The 18,309-nt window shown below is 48.4% G+C and overlaps 1 protein-coding gene across 2 annotated transcripts in view; it reads right to left on the bottom strand.

Annotated features, from left to right (window-relative positions):
- Window positions 1-18,309, bottom strand: part of LOC122540526 — a 31,981-nt gene that overhangs the window by 1,678 nt on the left and 11,994 nt on the right. Inside the window, exons 5-7 of one of the 2 annotated variants that reach the window (XM_043676391.1) lie at window positions 14,004-14,166; window positions 5,841-5,924; window positions 3,739-3,846 (exon numbers count right to left, since the gene is read on the bottom strand). In XM_043676391.1, the coding sequence (XP_043532326.1) occupies window positions 3,739-3,846; window positions 5,841-5,924; window positions 14,004-14,166 (355 nt within the window). The remainder of the gene's footprint in view (window positions 1-3,738; window positions 3,847-5,840; window positions 5,925-14,003; window positions 14,167-18,309) is intronic. The other variant, XM_043676392.1, reaches the window with a different exon arrangement.

The following is an 18,309-nucleotide window of genomic DNA, read 5'->3' as shown; positions in this document are numbered from 1 at the left end:
GGGTGAGACCAGACGGGGTGAGACCGGATGGGGGTACACTAGATGGGGGAAGACTAAACAGGGTGGGGGGGGGAAGACCAGATGGGGTGAGACCAGATCCGGGGAGACTAGACGTGGGGGAGACCAGATGGGGTGAGACCAGATGGGGTGAGACTAGAGAGGGTTAGACCAGACGGGGGGAGACCAGACGGGGGGAGACCAGACGGGGTTAGACCAGACGGGGTGAGACCAAATGGTGTGCCTCCTCAGCACAGGGAGGTGTTATCCACCTGGGGGCAGGGGAGAGTAATACAAGAATGTTGGTTGACTCTGATTCATTGGGCTCATGGAAGATGTGTTGTAAAACATTCGTTAGACCCACAGATAGGCTGGCAGTTCTAGGCACTACACTCTAGGAAGGCGTTACACACCTTAGATAAGGTATGGAAGAGATTCCCGAGACAGGTATAGGGATGGGAAACCTTAATCCCATGGAGAGGTTGGGGTTGTTCTTAGAGCCGAGATGTTAAAGGGGGAATTCAACCATGATACTCAAATCTGTGGAGTGTTTGACAGAAAGGAGGAAAGGAGTGGCTATGTGATGGGCAGAGAGCCATCGGGCAGAGGTAAACTTTAATTGACCAAAAGGCTACTAGGGTTGGAGGGTAGTTGGACATGTTGAGATCTGGAATTCACTGCCTTAAAGGAAGCAGTTTCAATGGGAACGTATGAAAAGGGCTGGATACATACAGAGAGCGGAAGACAGGGTGATGGGGAAGGCAGCAGAGAAGTGGCATTGATTGGATCACTCTTTCAAACAACCAGGACCAGCACGCTGGGCTGAATGGTCCCTTCTGGTTCATCTAACATTCCACCAACAACAACAACCTATATTGGCATAGCGCTTTTAGCATAATGAAGTACCGGAGACCTACAAAGCAAAAATGGGCACTCGTCTACATTGTGAAATATTAGGTGGCCATAATAGAGTGGCACGATGGCTCAGTGATGACAGCACTGCTATCTCACAGTGCTGGGGACCCAGCTTCGATTCCAGCCTTGGGCGACTGTCTGTGTGGAGTTTGCACATTCTCCCTGTGTCTGCCTGGGTTTCTTTCCACAATCCAAAGATATGCAGGTTAGGTGTGTTAGCCGTGGCAAATGCAGGTTATTGAGGTGATGTTTGGAGGGTTGGTGGGGATCGATGGGCTGAATGGCCTGCTTCCACACTGTCGGGAGTCTCTGACTGAGGCTTTTTGGAGCAATGAGAGTGGAAACCAGGGGGCTGTCAGGAAAGTAAATTCTCCATTTAAAAACTTTCCAGAGTGCAGAGGCTTCTGGGCCTGTTCTTTTTGTTTTCCACTAGTTGGCTGTTTGTTAAACCCGAGGCCCTACACCTGTAGGACCTCCCACCCACTCACCTCTAACTGTACACCACTGGGGAGAAATCAGGTCAGCTTTCTTGTTTCCTCTCTCGTTTCTTAGTCAAGGAGGTTAATAGGGCTGGCAGCGAAGGCTGAGCACTGTTCCTCCTGTGGGGTGTTTGAGGTGAGGGACAGCAGCTCCTGCAGGAAGTGCACCCAACTCCAGCTCCTCAAAGACCGCGTTAGGGAATTGGAGCTGGAACTGAATGAACTCAGCATCATTGGGTGACTGCCGGAAGGGGTAAGAATCAGTCATTGCAGGGATCCCCTGTGACCATTCCCCTCAATAACAAGTATACCATTTTGGATACTGCTGGGGAGGGGGGGGCGGTGGGGACTTACCAAGGGTAAGCCAGGAGGCACAGGAGTCTGGTGCAGAGTCTGTCCCTTTTGCTCAGAGGGGAAGGAGGAAGAGGAGCAGAGCATTAGTCACTGGGGACTCCATAGTCAGGGGGACAGATAGGAGGTTCTGTGAGAAGGAGAGAGGTTCATGGTTGGTGTGTTGCCTCCCAGGTGCCAGGGTTCATGATGTCTCGGATCATGTTTTCGGGATCCTTGAGGGGGAGGGGAGCAGCCCCAACTCGTGGTCCACATCAGCACTAATGACATAGGTAGGAAGAGAGATGGGGATTTAAGGCAGAAATTCAGGGAGCTAGGGTGGAAGCTTAGAGCTAGAACAACTGAGTTGTTATCTCTGGTTTGTTACCCGTGCCACGTACTGGCGAGGCAAGGAATAGGGAGAGAGAGGGGTTGAACATGTAGCGACAGGGATGGTGCAGGAGGGAGGGTTTCAGGTACATGGATAATTGGGGCTCATTCTGGGGAAGGTGGGACCTTTACAAACAGGATGGTCTTCATCTGAACCAGAGGGGTACCGGTATCCGGGTGGGGGGAGAAAGATTTCCCAATGCTCTTTGGGAGAGTTTAAACTAATTCAGCCGGGGGATAGGAACGTAAATTGTAGTTCCAGTGTCCTGGAGATTGAGAGTAGTGAGGTCAGAAATATGGTTTCAAGGTCGCAGGAGGGTAGTGGCAGGCAGGAAGGTGGTTTGAAGTGTGTCTACTTCAATGCCAGGAGCAGCTGGAATAAGGTGGCTGAACTTGCAGCATGGGTTGGTACCTGGGACTTTGATGTTGTGGCCATTTCAGGGACGTGGATAGAGCAGGGACAGGAATGGTTGTTGCAGATTCCAGGGTTTATATCTTTCAGTAAGAACAAGAAAAGTGGTAAAAGGGGGAAGGTGTGGCATTGTTAGACAAGAACAGTATTACCGTGGCAGAAAGTAATACTGCCACCCTCTACTGAGGTAGTATGGAAACAGGAAAGGTGAGGTCACCCTGTTGGGAGTTATCTATAGGCCTCCGAATAGTTCCAGAGATGTAGAGGAAAGGATAGCAAAGATGATTCTGGATAGGAATGAGAATGATAGGGTAGTTGTATTGGGGTCTTTAACTTCCAATTATTGACTGGAAACACTATAGTTTAAGTACTTTAGACAGGTCAGTTTTTGTCCAATGTGTGTAGGAGTGTTTCATGACACAGTATACAGATAGGACAGCAAGGGGCAAGGCCACATTGGAATTGGTACTGGGCAATGAACCAGGCCAGGTGTTAGATTTGGAGTTGGGTGAGCACTTTGTTGACAGTGACCACAACTTGGTTACGTTTACTTTAGTGATGGAAAGGGATAGCTATATAATGCAAGGCAAGAGTTATAGCTCCCCTGCCCACATTCTTGGACATTATTCCCAATGCCTTCCCCTTCCACCGTACCTGAAGCTGGGGCTGTTTTCCCTGGAGCATCAGAGGCTGAGGGGTGACGTTATAGAGGTTAAAGAAATCATGAGGGGCATGGATAGGGTGAATAGCCAAGGTCTTTTCCCCTTTGTGCAGGAGTCCACAACTAGAGGCAATAGGTTGAAGGTGAGACGGGAAAGATTAAAAGGGACCTAAGGGGCAGCTTTTTCACACAGAGGGTGATGCGTGTGTGGAACAAGCTGCCAGAGGAAGTGGTGGAGGCTGGTACAATTACAGCATTTAAAAGGCATTTAGACAGATACACAGGTTGGAAAGGTTTGGAAAGATATGGGCCCCAAATGAGCCTATGGTAGTGGTTCAGTGAAGGAAACCTTGTCAGCATGGATGAGTTGAGCCGAATGGCCTGTTTCCGTGCTGTATGATTCTCTGACTCTCTAACTGCTTGGTGTTGATTCTGGGTTGAGCATTGAAGGGGAATGACCCAATTGCCAGAGTTGACCCCTCGCTCCCTAATGACACACAAAAACTGGAGCCTGGGAAAGAACGGAAGAAGGGAATCATGGTGATGGAAGTTACCTCTTCATGAACAGAGCAGGGGAAGGTAGCGACCTGGTGTGCCTTCACGTGGAGAACACGCTTCGGTTCGAAGCTTGCGTTAAACAAAGCGGCCTGGAGCTCCAACTGCTGCAATGAGAGAGTCAGAAGAGAGGTCAGATGGAGGGAAACCTGCCCTGGATTGGACCATCGCAGCGACCTTTGGGCTTACATGGGGGAGGGAGCAGAGGGCAGGACGAGAGACTGGACTGGGTCTGTCATTAAACCAGGGGAAGGGAACAGAGGGAGTTGAATTAGTTATGTCATTAAACTGAAGTTATTCAAACATTAATTCAAAAATATCAGCTGGGCGCAACTATAATCCTTCCCCTAGTCCTCCCTTTCTACAATGTGCTGACTGAGTTTGTGTGACCCTCTCACCAGTGTTCGAGCTTTTCTTTAGATTAGATTCTCTACAGTATGGAAACAGGCCCTTCGGCCCAACAATCCCACATCACCTCTCTGAAGAGTAACCCACCCAGACCCATTCCCCTATCCTATATTTACCCTTGGCTAATGCACCTAACACTATGGGCAATTTAGCACAGCCAATTCACCTATCCTGCACATCTTTGGATTGTGGGAGGAAACCCATGCAGACACGGGGAGAACATGTAAACTCCACACAGACAGTGTGGAATCAAACCCGGGTCCCTCGTGCTGTGAGGCAGCAGTGCTAACCACTGAGCCACTGTGCTGCTAGGCGGGCTCCTTCACCAACATGCTATTATTTTTTCAATCGTAAAAACAGGAATTGCTGGAAAAACTCAGCAGATCTGGTAGCATCTGTGGAGAGAAAAAGCAGAAATAATGTCTTGCGTCCAGTGATCCTTCTTCAGAACTGGAGGCGTTCTTCAAATATCAAGATGGTGTCCTGGATGGTGTCAAGCTTCTTGAGTGTTGTTGGAGCTGCACCAATCCAGGGAAGAGGGGAGGATTCCATCCCACTCCTGACTTGTACCATCATCCCCTTTAAGTGCAAGAAACACCAGAGCCTACTTGGTCACTATGGGAGAGAAAAACTACTTCCTGGTCTAACTAGAAGAGTCTCTTGTAGTTAACGAGGTAAAGTTTATTGCCTGTTAACAACTAGTTACAGGTTACATTGATGTGATAGAGATTGTGACAGAGACTCTAAGGGGGACCCAATGTTCAGCCTCACTCCTTAGATCGAACTTAGATTCCCTATATTGTGGAAACAAGGCCCTTCGGCCCAACAAGTCCACACCGACCCTCTGAAGAGTAACCCACCCAGACCCATTCCCTTACCCTATTATCTTATATTTACCCTTGATGAATGCACCTAACCTACACATCCCTGAACACTATGGGCAATTTAGCATGGCCAATTCCCCCTAACCTGTACATCTTTGGACTGAGGAAGGAAACTGGAGCACTCGGAGGAAACCCATGCAGAAATGGCCTGTGTCTGAGGTGGGAGGTCCATAGGTGGGCCGGCTTTCCTATTAGGGGCCGGTGCTTCAGGCTGAGCGGTTTCTCCCCACGGCTCCCACCCTCACTGGGCTGGATGCATGTTTTTGTCGGGCACTGGCACCCCTCTGCCCCCGACACGGACTTTCTCACACATGCGAGGGTGAGGCTGAGAAGCTGCAGTTTGCAGAGCCAGTGGTCTGAAATCGAGCGTTTTGGGAGCGGGTCTCGGTAACGTGTTCCCTGCATCCTGTCCTTGCTTCTCGAGTAAAGCGGGTGCAGAGGTTCTTGCCACCTCTCCGTTTTCCTTGTGTCTCGCCCCTCGGCGTCCATTTCTCTCAGCACTGTGGCAGACAGGAGTGGGGAGAGGAGCTGGGAAGGTGGCTCCCACACTCTCTCTGTGCTCGCACACACTGTGTGTGCTCACCCTTCCCCGCAAGGCTGATGCTCCGTCTGACCCATCGGTTCCGGCGTGTCTCACTCCTTCCAAATCCTAAACTATTTGCCCAGAAGCCCATCTGACATCATTATTGTCAAGGGGTACTGCTGACAACCCTTGCCCTGATGTCTGTAAGTTTAAACCAGCTCCATTGGGACAGATGAGTCTCAGGTCGCCCCCATGCCCCCATGCACCCCTCCCCCTGACGCCTTACCTTGAAGACTCGGACACACTCCCTGAGGTTCTCCTGACAGCTGCTCAGTTGGGGGGCTCTCTGTTCAACTTCATCCACGATCCTCTAAAGTTAGGGAGAGAAGAAGGGTCATTGATTATTCAGCGAGTCATAAAACAGGGAAACAGACCCTTTCGTCCAACCAGCCTACACTGACCATGTTCCCAAACTCAACTAGTTCCAGCTGCCTGTGCTTGGCCTATATCCCTCCAAACCTTTCCTCTTCCAGTGGTCAGCAATAACTCTCCCAAGCCCATATTATTACTGATCCAGAGACAACACTATCACTGCACTAACCTGGAATTGCATTTGATCTGAAGGATCATCTATTTCCCGACAGTCTATATCTTCCATATCCTTTTCCACAGTAAATACTGATGCAAAATACTCATTTAGTATCTCCTCTATTTTCTGCGGCTCCACACAAAGGCCGCCTTGCTGATCTTTGAGGGGCCCTATTCTCTCCCTAGTTACCCTTTTGTCCTTAATGTATTTGTAAAAACTTGTACCATCATCCCCTTTAAATGCAGGAAACACCAGAGCCTGCTTGGTCACTATGGGAGAGAAAAACAACTTCCTGGTCTAACTAGAAGAGTCTCTTGTAGTTAACAAGGTAAAGTTTATTGCCTGTTAACAACTAGTTACAGGTTACGTTGATGTGATAGAGATTGTGACAGAGACTCTAAGGGGGACCCAACGTTTAGCCTCACTCCTTAGATCGAACTTAGATTCCCTATATTGTGGAAACAGGCCCTTCGGCCCAACAAGTCCACACCGACCCTCTGAAGAGTAACCCACCCAGACCCATTCCCTTACCCTATTATCCTATATTTACCCTTGATGAATACATCTAACCTACACATCCCTGAACACTATGGGCAATTTAGCATGGCCAATTCACCCTAACCTGTACATCTTTGGACTGAGGATGGAAACTGGAGCGCTCGGAGGAAACCCAAGCAGACACAGCCTGTGTCTGAGGTGGGAGGTCCCTTGGTGGGCCGGCTTTCCTATTAGGGGCAGGTGCTTCAGGCTGAGTGGTTTCTCCCCACGGCTCCCACCCTCACTGGGCTGGATGCGTGTTTTTCTTTGGAAAGGGTCACAATGCCATGACAGGGTCGGGCGCTGGCACCCCTCTACCTTCAACATGGACTTTATCACACAGGACAGAATAACAAATTGCATTGTACAGCAAGATAATGATCTAGAACAGTGCGACACTAAACAGCATCAAACTGATCTGGATCAGCAAAGTGCAAGATGCAGTGCCATATTTATCAAGAACCCAATGTAGTTAGGCTGCATTATTTGGATAGAATAGACAGCACCCACTGCAGTACCATGGCGATCTAGAACAGTTTGTTCCACTGCTGCATTATGCTGACCTATGTTCACCTTTTACACCATGCAATGTCACCCTCATATAGAACAGGCCAACACACAGAATGGCAGGACACTGACCTGGAATAATTTTATGAACAGCACGCTGACATCTCATTTCTTGTTTCTGAATGCAGTCTACCATTCAGTCTACCAGAACAAGATGAGGCCATTCAGCCCGAAAGCCTGTTCTGCAATTCCATTACATCATTGTTGGCCTGGACCTTCACTCCATCAACATACCTTGGTTCCAAGATCCTTCATCTCCCTCTGCCTAATGAGAAGCTATTAATCCATTTTCTCCTATACCACAGGTTCAACAGATGATAGGAAAGAGAGTTCTGGATTTCCATAACCTTTATATAGAAATATTTTCCGACCTCACCATTACATCAATCTAAAGGCTTCCTTCCCTTGGCCTGGATGCCCCCACCCCTCAGTGAATGGAATTAGATTAACTCTAACTACTCTATCAAATTCTTCAGCGATTTCAGATAGACCACCCCTTACTCTTTTACACTGAATACAATCCAAGCTTGGTTGACACAAACTTAACTCTTTAAACCCTAGCATCATTCTCGTGAATCTGCACTGAACCCCATCCAAGGCAATTTCTTCTTCCTGCAGTGGGATGTATTGAACTGAAAGCGCTTCCCTCAGACGGGGTCTACCTCGCTGTGTACTGCTGTAACATAACTTCTGCCCATTTCTGTCACAGCCCTCTTAAGACAAAAGCCACCAACTATTTAATTCATTTTTCTAACTGGACAGTAGCTTTTGTTGATCCTGAAGAAGGGCTCCTGCCCGAAACGTCGATTCTCCTGCTCCTTGGATGCTGCCTGACCTGCGGCGCTTTTCCAACAACACATTTTCAGTTTACATTTGAACCCTAAATTCTCTCTGCTCCTCCACAATTCCCAATTTCTCATCGTATGGAAAATATTGATCCAAATGCAAAGGGAATGTTTCTCACTTCCACGAGGGAGAATGAGATTCTTTTTTATCCTGTGTAGAGTAAATGAAATTGATGGACCAAGATCAGTAAAATAGACTGGGTTGTTAGGATGATACACTTGATGCTGTATATCTGGATTTCCAAAATGTGTTCCAAAAGGTATTTGACAAAATACCATGGCTTTTAGCAGATATGAAGCCCATTGGAGGATAGGAACAGCAGTGTAGGAGGTCATGTGTATCGTAGGGAATGTCACTGCCTCCAAGTGTAAAGTTCGAGGTGCAAGTCCCACTCCAGGACTTAATGGTCAAAGACAGCGCCAAATGGCATGATCGATTAGGCTGAAGATCCAATCACAAATCATAGTGAACCATGTGGTGGAAGGATGGCGGTGGCTGAGAGATAAATGACATTCCTGATGAAGAACTTATACCTGAAACGTCGACTGTCCTGCTCCCAAGTGCTGCCTGACATGCTGCGCTTTTCCAGCACCACACTCTTCAACTCTGATCTCCAGCAGCTGCAGTCCTCACTTTCTCCATGTTTTACAGACACATTGTACGATATAAGTTGCAGTAAGACTCTTTGCTTTTTGTGTTGCAATTTTTCTAATGCTCTGTTCTTTTGTTCTCGCTTCCAAAATGAGCGACTTTGCATTTTCCCACATTATACTCCATTAGGACTGAGATAAACAGGAATGTCTTCACACCAAGGGAGGTAAGTCTTTGGAATTCTATATCTCAGAGGACAATCATTGAGTATAATCAAGACAGAACTGGATCGATACAAAAGACATTAAGAGATATGGGGATAGTGGGGAGGGCGGTGCTGAGATAGGTCAGCCAAGATCTAATTGAATGATAGAGCAGATTCAAGGGGCAGAATGGCCCACTGCCATTCCTGTTTCCATTGATCCACTCCTAAGGTGTATTTGTGGGGAGGTCTCCTTCCAGCAGTATCATCTTTATAAGTAATACACCAGAATATTGATAACATAGAATCTAGCAACAGGTCATTACTGAGTGGGTTTCCCAGCACTACTTCTTGAACAACTTGTTTTGTGGAATCAAACAGCACAGGATGAGGCCATTCCACCCATCATGTCTTACCAGCTTTTTGAAAGAGCTATCCAATTAGTCCCACTCCTCGTGCTCTAAATACAAGGGGAGCGCAGACAAATTTGCCCCCAACCTCCCCAACTCCAACAGAATTCTTGGTTCATGGCAATGACCAATCAGAAACCACAAAATGTGAGGTGCTGCCTCTTCCAATCACAAGCTGGTTATCTCCTAGGTAGGCTGTTGATAGCTTCACTTGTCACAGAGTCTTACAGCACAGAAACAGACCCTTCAGTCCAACCAGTCCATGCCAACCACAATCCCAAACTAAACTAGCCCCACCTGGCTGCACGTGGCCCATATCCCTCCAAATATTCCTTATTCATGTACTTGTCCAAATGTCTTTTAAATGTTGTAACTGTACCCACATCCATCACTTCCTCAGGAAATTCATTCTCACAAACATCTCTGGGTGTTAAAACAAATTGCCCCCATATCCTTTTTAAATCGTTCACCCCCATGTCTTCATATTCCCCACCCTAGGGAAAAGACACCATTCATCTTATCCATATCCCGCATGCTTTTATAAATCTCTATAAGGTCACTCCTCAACCTCCTACGCTTCAGTAAAAAAAAGGTCCCAGCCTATCCAGCCTCTCCTTCGAACTCAGACCCTCCATTCCCAGCAACATCCCGATAACTCCTATCTAAACCGTCTCCAGCTCCAGCCTGCCTTGCAGGTCCACCAAGTGTGCAGATCACTGGAATCCCAACCTGCAGCCATTCCACCCTGCTCAGGAGCGATGAGCTCTCAGACAGCTTGGTTATAATGTGAGGCTGGTAGCTGTACAGCTGTACTGCTGCAGGGTTTTATGTCATACTATTAGAAACAGGAACAGGAGAAGAAATATAGGGAGCATGACCAGGAGTAAGCTGTTCATCCCCTGAGCATATTCCACCTCCCAACTAGATCATGGCAGATTTCAACCTTGACACTATTTTCCCATGTGATCTCCTGATGCCCCGATACCTTTATTATCGAGTGATCTTTGTCTGGAATATACTGAATAACTGAACCTCCACAACACTTGGGATAGAGAAAGACATACAATCCATGGAATCTGCTCTGTTCTTCGCTATATTCCTGATTGAGCTTTACACCAAACTCACTTTTTCAGCTTATCCCCTCGATCCTTTTGAAACCAAAAATCTCAGTCTTGAAAATAGTCAATGACTAAGCAGCCATGACCCTCTGGAATGCAACGCTCCCAAAATTTACAACCCTTTGAGTGCAGCAATTCCTCCTCATCTCAGTCACAAGCGATTGACTCCTTCTGAGAGAGCTTTAGATTCCCAACCAGTGGACACAGTCTCTCAGCACGCACTCTGTCCCAATGTGAGGGCACTTCTCAAACTGCTCTCAATCAGGTCTGTCTCAGCACAGGTTAGGAGATAGTAGGCCCAGGATTGTTAGTTGGTTTGCTGCAGCAGCAGCAGCGATAATGGTCAGGTACTCCTGTACATTGATTTATCTTTATTGTTACACCAATGCTTGTATGTTACATCAAAAAGAACAACATAGCCCATCCCTATCCTTCAGAACTTTGTGCATTTCATTTAGGTTCCCTCTCATTCTTCTAAACTCTTAAATGTAGAGTGTAGTGTAGGTACCAGACACAGAGCAGGATTGACAATAGATATATAAGAGAAAGGGTACATAGACCATGTGCCCATAGCCGAAAAATAGGCATTTAACAATTTCTCACAATTTGAAAGATACTCTGTTTTTCTGTTCTTCCCACCAGTGGAGCCAATGAGCGTATACTCGGCCTGGTACACAACTGGGACCTGTTCACCTGGCCTGGTACACAAGTAGGACCTGTACACCTGGCCTAGTACACAACTGGGACCAGTACACCTGGCCTGGTACACAACTGGGACCTGTACACCTGGCCTGGTACACAACTGGGACCTGTACACCTGGTCTGGTACACAACTGGGACCTGTACACCTGGCCTGATACACAACTGGGACCAGTCCACCTGGCCTGGTACACAACTGGGACCAGTACACCTGGCCTGGTACACAACTGGGACCTGTCCACCTGGTCTGGTACACAACTGGGACCTGTACACCTGGCCTGGTACACAACTGGGACCTGTACACCTGGTCTGGTACACAACTGGGACCAGTACACCTGGCCTGGTACACAACTGGGACCAGTACACCTGGCCTGGTACACAACTGGGACCAGTACACCTGGCCTGGTACACAACTGGGACCTGTACACCTGGCCTGATACACAACTGGGACCAGTCCACCTGGCCTGGTACACAACTGGGACCTGTACACCTGGCCTGATACACAACAGGGACCTGTACACCTGGCCTGGTACACAACTGGGACCTGTACACCTGGCCTGATACACAACAGGGACCTGTACACCTGGCCTGGTACACAACTGGGACCTGTACACCTGGCCTGATACACAACAGGGACCTGTACACCTGGCCTGGTACACAACTGGGACCTGTACACCTGGCCTGATACACAACAGGGACCTGTACACCTGGCCTGGTACACAACTGGGACCTGTACACCTGGCCTGATACACAACAGGGACCTGTACACCTGGCCTGGTACACAACTGGGACCTGTACACCTGGCCTGATACACAACAGGGACCTGTACACCTGGCCTGGTACACAACTGGGACCTGTACACCTGGCCTGATACACAACAGGGACCTGTACACCTGGCCTGGTACACAACTGGGACCTGTACACCTGGCCTGATACACAACAGGGACCTGTACACCTGGCCTGGTACACAACTGGGACCTGTACACCTGGCCTGATACACAACAGGGACCTGTACACCTGGCCTGGTACACAACTGGGACCTGTACACCTGGCCTGATACACAACAGGGACCTGTACACCTGGCCTGGTACACAACTGGGACCTGTACACCTGGCCTGATACACAACAGGGACCTGTACACCTGGCCTGGTACACAACTGGGACCTGTACACCTGGCCTGATACACAACAGGGACCTGTACACCTGGCCTGGTACACAACTGGGACCTGTACACCTGGCCTGATACACAACAGGGACCTGTACACCTGGCCTGGTACACAACTGGGACCTGTACACCTGGCCTGATACACAACAGGGACCTGTACACCTGGCCTGGTACACAACTGGGACCTGTACACCTGGCCTGATACACAACAGGGACCTGTACACCTGGCCTGGTACACAACTGGGACCTGTACACCTGGCCTGATACACAACAGGGACCTGTACACCTGGCCTGGTACACAACTGGGACCTGTACACCTGGCCTGATACACAACAGGGACCTGTACACCTGGCCTGGTACACAACTGGGACCTGTACACCTGGCCTGATACACAACAGGGACCTGTACACCTGGCCTGGTACACAACTGGGACCTGTACACCTGGCCTGGTACACAACTGGGACCTGTACACCTGGTCTGGTACACAACTGGGACCTGTACACCTGGCCTGGTACACAACTGGGACCTGTATACCTGGCCTGATACACAACTGGGACCTGTACACCTGGTCTGGTACACAACAGGGACCTGTACACCTGGCCCTGGTATACAACAGGGACCTGTACACCTGGTCTGGTACACAACTGAGACCAGTACGCCTGGTCTGGTACACAACTGAGACCAGTACACCTGGCCTGGTACACAACTGGGACCAGTACACCTGGCCTGGTACACAACTGAGACCAGTACGCCTGGTCTGGTACACAACTGAGACCAGTACGCCTGGTCTGGTACACAACTGAGACCAGTACACCTGGCCTGGTACACAACTGGGACCAGTACACCTGGCCTGGTACACAACTGAGACCAGTACGCCTGGTCTGGTACACAACTGGGACCTGTACACCTGGCCTGGTACACAATTGTGACGAGTACACCTGGCTTGGTACACAACTGGGACCTGTACACCTGGCCTGGTACACAATTGTGACGAGTACGCCTGGCCTGGTACACAACTGGGACCTGTACACCCGGTCTGGTACACAACTGGGACCTGTACACCTGGCTTGGTACACAACTGGGACCAATATGAGTCTATCTGCCTAGCACAAGACTGAGGTCATTTTGTTTCTTTCTGTCCTAGGTACATGGGCATCACTGGCTGGCCAGCAATTTTTCTTTTGCCCATCCCTAGTTGCCCCTTGAGAAGGCTGTGGTAAGCTACCTTCTTGAACCACTGCAGTCCACCTGCTGGGGGCTGACCCATAATGCCATGAGAGAGGGAATACCAGGATGTTGGTTCAGTGATAGGCGATATAGTCAGGATGGTGAGTGGCAGGTGGTGGTGTCCCGATGTATCTGCTGCCCTTATCCTTCAAGATAGAGGTAGTCGTGGGTTTGGAAGGTGCTGTTTGAGGAGACTGGATGAGTTGTTGAAGGCACCTTGCAGATAGAAACCTCTGTTGCTACTGTGCAGCTGTATGTATCTCTCTGGCCTAGTACGGAGACCACCTAGAGACCATCATAATACGAATGTGGAAATAGCCAAAAACGACAGTGATTGTTTCACTAATTCCACACGTTAGTAGGTTCCTGGTTGATGGGAGGTTCTTGGAACATTACTGCGCTATACGTGCAACAGTCCTGTAACAAGGGGACTCCTTTAATTAAGCCAGAGTTGTCCCTCACTTGGACAGGTTTTGCTCATACAAAGAGAATCCTCACCTTCTGGTGATTGAGATTTGTGATGATCAGAGACTCACTGTCACATGCAAGGGAATGAACCCATTCTTCAAACCTGCTGGTCCGCATCACCCAGTGATGAAGCTCATCATACGATAATCGATAAGATTCATAACAACCTGCAAAGCTGTTCAGTAACTGCAGCCTGGAATTCAGAACAATGAGTTAGATTGCAAAGATCTGGAGAGACAGTGCAACATAAATCCGCTACAATGATTACTGGACACTAAAGGCAGAGAATAAAAGCCAGGGTTGTAATCCGTGGAATTGAGAAGGTGAGGGAATATTTCACTCCAGTGTTCAACACATGAAGTGGGACAGATGGGGTGGGGAGAGAGAGAAATTATTTTGATTGTTTGAAGTGTCTAAGGTGAGGGGCCTTAGTCTAAAAACTGGACCCAGATCTTTCATCAGTTAACTAAGAAAACATTCTTCTTGCAGAGGTAGATATTTGGAGTTGTCTAAATTCTGCAAATGACTCCAGGTCAGGCTTCCCAAATTATTGTGGTTCTCAAATTGTCAAACTCCCCCCCCCTCCCGGATAGGAGGGAAGGATCGTCATTCACCCGTCTGTCAGTGATTGCAACACAGTTTATTTGTAAAGGACCCTTTCGTTTGCAGATACCTTTACCCAGACCCAAATGAATTTATATTTTAACAAGGAGCCAATTCAACCACGCTTTCTTGAGTTAACAAAAAAGTGGGTTTATTCATTACTAAACTCCAGAATAAATAATGCAACACAAACAGTTTAGGAATGAGAATGATTTGGAGGAGCCGGTTATGGACTGGGGTGTACAAAGTTAAAAATCACACAACATCAGGTTATAGTCCAACAGGTTTATTTGGAAGCACTAGCTTTCGGAGCACCGCTCTGTACCACCTGACTATCACCTGATGAAGGAGCGGCACTCCGAAAGCTAGTGCTTCCAATTAAACCTGTTGGACTATAACCTGGTGTTGTGTGATTTTTAACTAGGAATGAGAAGTGAGTCTGAATAAATGGAATTGAGTCTGAAAAAAGATAATAATTAAGAAAGAATCAAGATCGATTTCTGAGTCATTTGTGAAGTGTAGTTAATAAAAGCTGTGGCTGTTACAGTTGATGGGAGCATTGACAGTGAGAGGTAAGCAGGAAATTTCAAGATGGAGAAAGTGAGGACTGCAAATGCTGGGGATCAGCGCTTAAAAATGTGTTGCTGGAAAAGCGCAGCAGGTCAGGCAGCATCAAAGGAGAAGGAGAATCGGTGTTTCGGGCATAAGCCCTCTTTCAGGAAATTTCAAGATGTTTGGTTTTACAGGTTGATTAAAATCCCTTCGCCCTGGTTCCTTTTAATAGTGAGTGGCTAGCTGCATTCAGTGTGAGAGAGAACATCTACCCTTTCTTTACTTGCAATGCAGGGCTGTTTTCATTGCTGTTTTCAAAGCTCACTAGGTCACTAAGACATCAGGCCACTAACACATACAGACCAGGGTGTATCCGCACTATCAACTCCTCTACCTGTGTATTCTTGAAAGAGGGAAACACGAATATGTTCTGGATCAGTGGTACTGGAAGAGCACAGCAATTCAGGCAGCATCCGACGAGCAGCAAAATCGACGTTTCGGGCAAAAGCCCTTCATCAGGAATAAAGGCAGAGAGCCTGAAGCATGGAGAGATAAGCTAGGGGAGGGTGGGGGTGTTGTTTTTAACACAAATATGTTGCCTGGCCAGATTATCAATTTTTCCTATCATCATTTCACAGGCTGAGATCCTCAGAGGGGATTACAGTTCAGGTTGTATCTCCCCCTTTAAAGCTTCCTTTTGACACCTGCAGGTGTGACCTTCTAGAGTTCAACTCCAAATGGCCACAGGATTTATATCCACAGTTATGTCGGCTGTGTTAGTGTCTTTTGAACAGGACACATTGGAAGTTAAAAGGTTGACACGCCCTGTGGTCATGACATGTTCAACCAGTTGTTAATTTTAAATTTAAGATTGATAGATTTTTGTCAGTCAAGGGCTCTCAGCAACATAGGGAAAGGGTGTGTATATTGAGCTAAGTCACAGAATAAGACACTTTGAATTATGGAACAGGCTTGAGGGGGGGGTTACATGGGAATTGAGCCAACAAGACTGTAGTTCAGAGCAGACGGGGTTACAGCACTCAGTTACAGGTGAACAGACGTGGACCAGTCAGTTACCTTTCACCTTTTTGGAACCAAAATGCAAACAAACTGCTCCAGAGATTATTTGCATCAGTTCATACTGGCTGCTAAAAATCCCAGTTTCCCTTTCAGGAATAAACGCCATGGGAACCATTATCATTGTTGCATTCAACACCAGACAGTACACATATTCAACAAGATTTTCTAGAAGGTTCTGTGCGAGTTCATGAGAAAGTCTTCTTGCTACAGAACGTTATGCTCCAGGGACTATGTTTTCTCCTGCCTTACAGGTAACCCTTGAGTCTTGCTGACACCATACTCTGCCTCTCAGAAACTAGTGTCCTGATCAGAGTGGTGCTGGAAATGCACAGCAGGTCAGGCAGCATCCGAGGAGCAGGAAAATCGACGTTTCGGGCAGGAGCCCTTCATCGGGAATGAGGCTGGAAGCCTCAGGGGTGGTGAGATAAATGGGAGGGGGGTGAGGCTCGGGAGAAGGTAGATGAGAGTGCAAAAGGTGGATGGAGGAAAGGATAAAGGTGATAGTTCAAAGAGGAGAGTGGAACGGATAGGCGGGAAGGGAGATTGACTGGTGGGACAGGTCATGAGGATGGTGCTGAGCTGGGGTAAAGTGGGGGGAGTGGAAATGAGGAAACTGGTGAAGTCCACATTGATGCCCTGGGGTAGAAGTGTTCCGAGGCGGAAGATGAGGTGTTCTTCCTCCAGACGTCAGGTGGTGAGGGAGTGGTGATGGCGGAGGCCCAGGAACTGCATGTCCTCAGCAGAGTGGGAGGGGGAGTTGAAATGTTGGGCCACGGGGCGGTGTGGTTGATTGGTGCAGGTGTCCCCGAGATGTTTCTGAAGTGATCTGTGAGGAGGCGTCCAGCCTTCCCAATGTAGAGGAGACTTCATCAGGAGCAATGGATACAATAAATGACATTGGTGTAAGAGGGATGTGGAAGGCTCCTTTGGGGCCTCGGATGGAGGTGAGGGAGGAGGTGTGGGCATATGTTTAGCACTTTCTGCGGTGTCAGGGGAGGATGCCAGGAGGGGAGGGTGGGTTGTTGGGGGGCGTGGACCTGACCAGGTAGTCATGGAGGGAACAGTCTTTGCGGAAAGCGGAAAGGGGTGGGGAGGGAAATATATCCCTGGTGGTGGGGTCTGTTTGGGGATGGCTGAAATGTCGGCAGATGATGCGGTTTATGCGGAGGTAGGGTGTAAGGTGAGGATGAGGGGGGTTCTGTCCTTGTTACGGTTGGAGGGGTGGGGTCTGAGGGCAGAGGTGCAGGATGTGGGGTTGAGATGCATTGGAGGGCATCTTCAACCCACGTGAGAGGGGAAATTATGGTCTTTAAAGAAGGAGGCCATCTGGTGTGTTCTGTGGTGAAACTGGTCCTCCTGGGAGCAGATACGGCGGAGGCGGAGGAATTGGGAATAAGTTTATTTATTGATGCAAATAAACTCTGGAGCAGTTTTTTGCATTTTGTTTTCAAAAGAGTGAATTGGGTAAGGTGGGAGGAGGTGAAATCGAGGTAGATGCGGGAGTCGGTGGGTTTGTAAAAATGTCGGTGTTGAGTCGGTCATCATTAATGGAGATGGAGAGGTCTAGGAAGAGGAGGGAGGTGTCAGAGATGGTCCATGTGAATTTAAGGTCAGGGTGGAATGAGAAACAGATATAATGTTTCAGATTCAGTGACCATTCTTCAGAACCCCTCTCTTCTCATCCACAACAGTGATAGGGTCACCCTCATGCTCAACTACAATCCAGCCAGCATCCACATAGAAAGAATCATGAGCTACCATTTCTACCACCACCCAGTTGGATGCCAGCACTCCCTTGCCAGTTTTCTGCAGCGATCATTCCCTCCAGGACACATTGGCCCACTCCTCCTCCACTCCCAAATCTCCCCACTCCCCATGCCATCACCCTCCACCTTACTATCCAAGGCCCCAGACACACCTTCCAGGTGACGCTGCACTTTACCTGCACCTCACTCAATTCAGTCTACGGTATTCACTGTTCACAGTGTGGATTCCTCTGTACTGGGGAGACAAATCACAGACGAGGCGACCACTTTGCAGAACACTTAATTCATTTCCAAAAATGACCCTGTGCTTCCAACTGCCTGCCGCTTCAACACCC

Source organism: Chiloscyllium plagiosum, chromosome 35 (genome assembly GCF_004010195.1).
Source record: "Chiloscyllium plagiosum isolate BGI_BamShark_2017 chromosome 35, ASM401019v2, whole genome shotgun sequence".
Lineage (NCBI taxonomy): Eukaryota > Metazoa > Chordata > Chondrichthyes > Orectolobiformes > Hemiscylliidae > Chiloscyllium > Chiloscyllium plagiosum.
The sequence above is the reverse complement of the archived record's forward strand: the minus strand, read 5'-3'. Positions and strand labels throughout refer to the sequence as shown.